Below are 8,258 nucleotides of genomic sequence, written 5' to 3'. Positions count from 1 at the left end.
CTGACTCAGTACGACGAGTGATTTCTGGCTCAATCTGTCACGACCCGGATTTCCCACCCTCGGGAGTCGTGATGGCACCTACTCGTGGAAGTTAGGCAAGCCAAATATTATAACATCATTACCTTCATTTTATTAAAAATGCTCAACAATTTAAAATAATAAGTGATTAAACAACGGAATAAATTAAATAATCGGAAATGCGGAAGTCGAAACTTAATAATTCAACCAAACACTGCTATATAACCTGAAGTACAACACTACCTAGAATTTGGTGTCACAAGTCACGGACTATCTAAGAATACTACAAATAAGGTCTGAATGGAAATACATAAGTCTATCTCTGAATAAGTAAAAACAGAAAGAGAAAAGGTAGGAGGGAATGCCAAGGCCCGCAGACTCCTGCAAGACTACCTCGGGTCACATGAATGAACTGAAGACAGCACCCTCACTGCGGTCCAAATGCTCCGGTATCAGTAACTGCACACAGTGCAGAGTGTAGTATCAGCACAACCGACCCCATATGCTGGTAAGTACCTAGCCTAACCTCGACGAAGTAGTGACGAGGCTAGGACCAGACTACCAAATAAACCTGTGCAGTTAAATCATATACATCGGAAACAGAAGAAGATAATTACAACTAAAGTTGGGCGGGGAAACATGCTGTGGGTAGTAACAGATAACAACAAAATAACAGTAGAAAAATGTAAGGAATGCCATAAATCAATTACCAGCAAAAAGATAAGAAAATAAGAAGAACAAGTACACGTGTAATACCGTTGCAGGCGTGCAACCAGATCCCATTTCACATATTACCGTTGCAAGCGTGCAACCCGCTCCCATTTCATATATTACCATTGCAGGTGTGCAACCCGCTCCCATTTCACATAGTACCGTTGCAGGCGTGCAACCCGCTCCAATTTCACATAGTACCGTTGTAGGCTTGCAACCCGCTCCCATTTCATGTATTACCGTTGCAGGCATGCAACCTGCTCCCATTTCATTTATCAACACCAATCATAAAAGAATCCTGACAAGGGAACAATAGCATAATAACAACATCCCGACAAGGGAACAATACTATTACAACAACATCCCGGTAAGGGAACAATACTATTACAACAACATCCCGGCAAGGGAACAATAATATCACAACAACATCCCGACAAGGGAACAACAATATCACAACAACATTCCGGCAAGGGAACAATAATATAATTCTCATATGAAGCACGAATAAACCACAACGGAGTCATAAAAATTACAATACAAGACTCACGGGCATGCTTGACACCGACGTATAGATACTCATCACCATGCCTATACATCGTACTCCACAATTAACACGTAGCAATTAAGACACCACTCCTAATCCCTCAAGCTAATGTTAGACGGAACACTTACCTCAAACTTCCACGGCCAACTCAAGCCTCAAACACCGCTTTTCCTTAAGAATTCGCCTCCAAATAACTTGTATCTAGTCCAAATTAATTTAACAATATCAATAAATGCTAAAGAATTCATACCCAATGCTTAATTAGAGGTTTTCTATCATTCTCCCCAAAAAGTCAAAAATTGACTCCGGGCCCGCTTGGTTAAAACTCGATCACCCATTCACCCACGAGCCCGAATATGCAATTAGTTTCGCAATCCGACCCCAAAACGAGGTCTAAATCCCAATTAATCAAAAAGCCCTAACTCTACCCAAATTCCTAATTTCTACCATAAAAACCTTAGATTTTAGGATGAAAATTGATGAAATGCAATAGGAAATCGAAAGAAAAAGGTTTAGAATCATATACCAATTCTTTGGGGATGAACTTGTTCTTTGAAAATCGCCTCAATGCTCCCAAATTTTGAAAATATGAAATAAATGGGTTCTGCCCGATTTTGCTTTTATTTAAAAAAATGACTGGGCAGGCATTCATCGCATTCGCGATAGGCCTTTCGCGTTCGTGATGGGTCAGGCCCAACTAATTATCGCGTTCGCGTTTGCGGAGCTTCAGCCCCTAGAGCCTTTGCGTTCGCGGTCAGATGGCCGCGTTTGCGTAGAACAAATGTGAAATCCCTCCCCGAGGCTATTAACCTTATGCGTTTGCGAGTGCCTGAACGCGTTCACGATGGGTACTCCCCCCATAGCTTCGCATTCGCGAAGAATAAATTGACACCTGAGGAAGTTGCCTTACGCGTTCGTGAGTGGAACCATGCGAACGCGATGAACAAAACCTATGTGCACCTGAGACAGTAAAACCTGCAACTTTTCTAAGTTTAAAAACATCCCAAAACCCATCCGAAACTCACCCGACCCCTCGGGGCTCCAAACCAAACATGCATACTAACTCAAAAACATCATATGAACTTATCCGTGCGATCAAATCACCAAAATAACATCTTAAACAACGAATTTAGCATAGAAATCTGAGAAAAATCTCCAAACTTTCAAAGTATCAATTTTCACAACTACGGGTCCGAATCACATCAAACGACTTTCGTTTCTTACCAAATTTCTCAGATGCATCTTAAATGTCATATTGAACCTGTACCGGGCTCCGAAACCAAAATATGGGCCTGATACCATAAATTTCAAATATAATAAAATTTCCAAAAACTCTTATATTTTCAGTAAAATAATTTCTTTCAAAAATTCATTTCTCAGGATTGGGACCTCGGAATTCGATTCCGGGCATACGCCCAAGTCCCATATTTTCCTATGGACCCTCCGAGATCGTCAAATCACAGGTCCGGTTCCGTTTACCCAAAATATTGACCAAAGTCAACTTAAATTCAATTTTAAAGGCCAAATAATATTTTCATCACATTTCCACATAAAAGCATTCCGGATATACGCTCGGACTACGCACGTAAATCGAGGTGAGGAAAAAGAGGTTTCTAAGGCCTCGAATCACATAATTTATTTCTAAAACAAGTGATGACGTTTCGGGTCATCATATTTTGCACCTCTAAAACAACCATTCGTCCTCGAACGGACATAAGAAAGAAGTAACTGAGTCGGGGAAAAGATGGGGATAACGACTCCGTATATCCGACTCGGACTCCAGGTCGATGCCTCAGTAGGCTGACCTCTCCACTAAACACGAACAGAAGGGAAACTCTCCGATCTCAACTGACGGACCTGCCGGTCTAGAATAGCTACTGGCTCCTCCTCATATGACAAGTCCTTGTCCAACTGGACAGTGCTGAAGTCTAACACGTAGGATGGATCACTGTGATACTTCTGAAGCATGGACACATGAATACTGGATGCATGACTGATAAACTCGGCGGAAACGCAAGTCTGTAAGCCACATCTCCCACTCGATCAAGAATCTCAAACGGGCCAATGAACCTAGGGCTAAGCTTTCCCTTCTTTCCGAGTCTCATCACGCCCTTCATAGGAGACACCCAAAGCAATACCCGCTCACCGACCATGAAAGACAAATCACAAACCTTACGGTCGGCATAACTCTTTTTCCTGGACTGAGCTATACGGAGCCTATCTTGAATGATCCTGACCTTGTCCAAGGCGTCCTTACTAGATCCGTACCCAACAACCAAGCCTCTCCCAGCTCAAACTATCCAACCGGCGACCGACACCGCCTACCATATAAAGCCTCCTAAGGAGCCATCTGGATACTCGACTGGTAGCTGTTGTTGTAGGCAAACTTTGCTAAAGGCAAAAACTGATCCCACGAGCCTCCAAAGTCAATGACACAAGCTCGAAGCATATCCTCCGAAATCTGAATAGTGCGCTCGGACTGCCCCTCTGTCTGAGGATGAAATGCTATGATCAACTCAACCCGTGTCCCCAACTCTCGCTGAACTGCTCTCCAAAAATGTGAGGTAAATTGCGTACCTTGGTCCGAAATGATAGACAAAGGCATACCATGAAGACGAACAATCTCCCGGATATATATCTCAGCTAACCTCTCGGAAGAATAAGAGACTGCCATAAGAATGAAATGCGCTCTTGGTCAGCCTATCAACAATAACCCACACTGCATCGAACTTCCTCTGAGTTCGTGGGAGTCCAACAATAAAGTCCATAGTGATACGCTCCCACTTCCGCTAGGGAATCTCAATCTTCAAGAACAAACCACCAGGCTCTGATGCTCGTACTTAACCCGCTGACAATTCAAACACCGAGCCACATATGTAACAATGTCCTTCTTCATCCTCCTCTACCAGTAATGCTGTCGCAAATCCTGATACATCTTAGCGGCGCCCGAATGAATAGAGTACCGGCAACTATGGGCCTCCTCTAAAATCAACTCCTGGAGCCCATCCACATTAGGCACACAAACTCGACCTTGCAGCCTCAAAACTCCATCATCTCCCAATGTAACATGCTTGGCACCTCCGTGTTGCAACGTGTCCCTAAGGACACACAAATGAGGATCATCATACTGCTGATCTCGGATACGCTCCAATAATGAAGAACGAGCGACTGTGCAAGCTAACACACGGTTGGGCTCAGAAACATCCAGCCTCATGAACTGATTGGCCAAAGCCTGAACATCCAAAGCAAGCGGTCTCTCACCGAACGGAATATAAGCAAGACTGCCCATACTGGGTGACTTCCTACTCAAAGCATCGACCACGATATTGGCCTTTCCCGGATGATATAAGATAGTGATGTCATAGTCCTTTAATAGCTCCAACCACCTTCTTTGCCTCAAATTTTGCTCCTTTTGCTTGAATAAATATTGCAAACTCTTGTGATCCATGAACACCTCACATGACACGCCATATAGATAATGCCTCCAAATCTTCAATGCATAAATAATGGCTGCTAACTCCAAATCATGAACCAGATAGTTCTTCTCATGAATCTTCAACTGACATGAAGCATAAGCAATGACCCTTCCATCCTGCATCAACACTGGACCAAGTCCGGTACAAGATGCATCACAATAAACTGTATATGGCCCTGAACCTGTGGGCAAAACCAACACCGACGTCGTAGTTAAAGCTGTCTTGAGCTTCTGAAAGCTAGCCTCAAACTCGTCTGACCACCTAAATTGGGAACCCTTCTGGGTTAACTTGGTCATCGGGGCTGCAATAGAGGAAAACCCCTCCACAAACCGACGATAATAGCCTACCGAACCCCAGAAACTCCGGATCTCTGTAGCTGATGCTGGTCTAGGCCAGTTCTTGACTGCCTCTATCTTCTTCGAATCTACCTGAATACCCTCTACTGATACAACGTGACCCAAGAACGCAATTGAACTCAACCAGAACCCACACTTCAAAAACGTGGCATACAACTGACTGTCTTTCAAAGTCTGGAGGACCACTCTCAGATGCTGCTCATGCTCCTCCCGGCTGCGGGAATAGATCAAAATATCACCAATGAAGACTATCACGAACGAATCCAAGTAAGGCCTTAACACTCGGTTCATCAAATCCATAAAAGCTACTGGGCCATTTGTCAACCCAAATGACATCACCAAGAACTCATTATACCCGTACCGTGTGCGGAAAGCTATCTTATGGACATCAGATGTCCTAATCCTCAACTGATGGTAGCCAGATCTCAAGTCAATCTTCGAAACTACCTTGGCACCCTGAAGCTGATCAAAGAAATCATCAATCCACGGCAATGGATACTTATTCTTGATTGTAACCTTGTTCAACTGTCGGTAATCTATACACATTCGCATCGATCCATCCTTATTCTTAACAAACAACACCGGCGCACCCCAAGAGGAGACACTAGGTCTAATGAAACCTTTGTCAAGCAAGTCTTGTAACTGCTTCTTCAATTTTTTCAACTCAGGTAGGGACATACAGTACGACGGGATAGAAATGGGCTGAGTGCCCAGAGCCACATAGAAGGAAACTCAGGAACAATAGGCATAGAATCAATAGAAGGAACCTCAGCACTAGAATCACGAACATATGCCAAATATGCCAAACACCCTTTCTCGACCATACGCCGAGCCTTTATATAGGAGATAACACTACGGGTAGAATGACCAGGAGTCCCCCTCCACTCTAAACGAGGAAAACCCGGCAAAGCTAAGGTCACAGTCTTGGCATGACAGTCCAAGATCACGTGGTAAGGTGATAACCAGTCCATCCCCAATATGACATCAAAATCAACCATGTCCAGAAGTAACAAGTCTACTCGGGTCTCAAGATCCCCAATCACAACTATAGAAGAATGATGGACACGATCTACCACAATAGAATCACCCACCGGTGTAGACACATATACAGGAGCACTTAAGGAATCACTAGGCATGACCAAGTATGGTGCAAAATAAGATGACACATAGGAGTACGTAGATCCTGGATCAAATAGAACTAAAGCATCTCTACTACAAACCAGAATAGTACCTGTGATGACTGCATTGGAAGCCTCAGCCTCGGGTCTGGCTGGAAGAGCATAACATTGGGGCTGGACCTACCACTCTAAACTATATCTCTAGGACGGCCTGTTGCTGGCTGGCCTCCACCTCTAGCGGCCTGAGCTCCACCTCTAATACCTCTAACTCCACCTCTAGAACCTCTACCCCCACCTCTAGCTGGCTGGGCGGGCGGTGGAACACTCGGTGCCTGAACCATGGCACGGGAACCCTGGTGCTGAGAACTGCTCAGTGCTCGAGGGCAATATCTAGCAATGTGCCTCGTGTTGCCACAAGTAAAACAAGCCTTCGGTTGCTGGGGATGACGACCATGAAAACTTTGAAGTGGTGGTGCACTAATAGGAGCTGGTGGTGCACTGTAGGACTGCTGATCAAAATACTACATATGAGAACCATGGCAACCTGAAGCACCGTGAGAAACCTGAAGTGCTGACTGAAAAGGCCTAGGAGGATGGCCTCTACCATACGAATCCCTACCTCCAGACGAGGCGCCATTGAATCTGCCTGAATGACGAGGCCTCTTGTCAGACCCCTGACCACCTCCCTGCGATAGAACCATCTTAACTCTCCTGGCCACATTGGCCGCCTCCTGAAAAGAAATCTCACTCCCCGTCTCCTTAGCCATCTGAAGTCGAATAGGCTGAATGGGTCCCTCAATGAACCTCCTCACTCTCTCTTTCTCTCCCTCTCTTAGTGGGAAGTATAAGAAGAGCATGATGAGCCAAATCAATAAATCTGGTCTCATACTGAGTAACAGTCATAGAACCTTGATGGAGACGCTCAAACTGCCTCCGATAGATCTCTCACTGAGTGATAGGGAGAAATTTCTCCAGAAATAGCTGAGAAAAATGCTCCTAAGTCAAAGCTGGTGACCCACCTGGTCTAGCAAAACAATAATCCCTCCATCAAGTCTTGGCGGATCCAGATAAGCAAAAAGTAGCAAAGTTGACCCCATTGGTCTCCACTATCCCCAAGTTCCTGAGAACCTCATGACAACTGTCCAAATAATCCTGGGGATCCTCAGAAGATGCACTGCTGAAAGTGGTCGTAAAGAGCTTGGTGAACCTGTCCAATCTCCACAAGGCATCGACAGACATAGCTGCTCCATCACCGGTCTGAGCTACCACACCCGGTTGAACTTCTCCAACTGGCTGAGCTGCTGGAGTCTCAAATTGGGGAGCCATCTTCTCTGGAGTGCGAGTAGCAAGAGTCTGGGCTCTTCCTCCAGCCTAAGAGATAGCTGGTGCTACAGGAAGTAAGCCTGCCCGGGTGACACTCTCCATAAGGCCCACTAGACGGACCAGAGCATCCTAGAGTACTAGGGTAGCAATGAACCCCTCTGAGACCTGAGCAGGGCCCACCGGAACTGCCTGGGCCGGAACCTCATCATCAAACTCAACTTGAGGCTCCGTCGCTGGTGCTGCTGCTTTGGGCTGAGCTCTGCCCCTACCTCGGCCTCTAACACGACCTCAGCCTCAGCCTCACCTTCTACCCCTCATGGGAGCTGCTGCTGGGGGCTCGGGCTGCTGATCGGTGGATGAGGAAGCGCGTGTTCTCACTATCTGCAAAAGAACAGAGTAGAAATTCAATTAGCATTGAGAAACCAAACCGCATGACAAAAAAGAATGAATGTGAAGTTAGTTTTTCCTAACTTTGTATCCTCTGGAGGATAAATACAAATATTTCCGTACCGATCCCTCAGACTCTACTAAGCTTGTCCGTGAATTGTGAGACCTATGTAACCTAGAGCTCTGATACCAACTTGTCACGACCCGAATTTCCCACCCTCGGGAGTCGTGATGGCGCATACTCGTGGAAGATAGGCAAGCCAAATATTATAACATCATTACCTTCCTTTTATTAAACATGCTCAACAATTGTAAATAATAAGTG

The 8,258-nt window shown here is 45.3% G+C and overlaps 1 protein-coding gene across 1 annotated transcript; it reads right to left on the bottom strand.

Annotated features, from left to right (window-relative positions):
• Nucleotides 1-334: 334 nt before the first annotated feature.
• Nucleotides 335-5,651, bottom strand: LOC138887390 (uncharacterized mitochondrial protein AtMg00860-like). The gene is made up of 4 exons (XM_070169139.1): nucleotides 5,467-5,651; nucleotides 4,838-5,319; nucleotides 970-986; nucleotides 335-340 (listed from the first exon to the last, which is right to left on the bottom strand). The coding sequence occupies exons 1-4, from the start codon at nucleotides 5,649-5,651 to the stop codon at nucleotides 335-337; spliced, it is 690 nt and encodes a 229-aa protein (XP_070025240.1).
• Nucleotides 5,652-8,258: the final 2,607 nt, after the last annotated feature.

Source organism: Nicotiana sylvestris, chromosome 3 (genome assembly GCF_000393655.2).
Source record: "Nicotiana sylvestris chromosome 3, ASM39365v2, whole genome shotgun sequence".
NCBI lineage: Eukaryota > Viridiplantae > Streptophyta > Magnoliopsida > Solanales > Solanaceae > Nicotiana > Nicotiana sylvestris.
The sequence above is the reverse complement of the archived record's forward strand: the minus strand, read 5'-3'. Positions and strand labels throughout refer to the sequence as shown.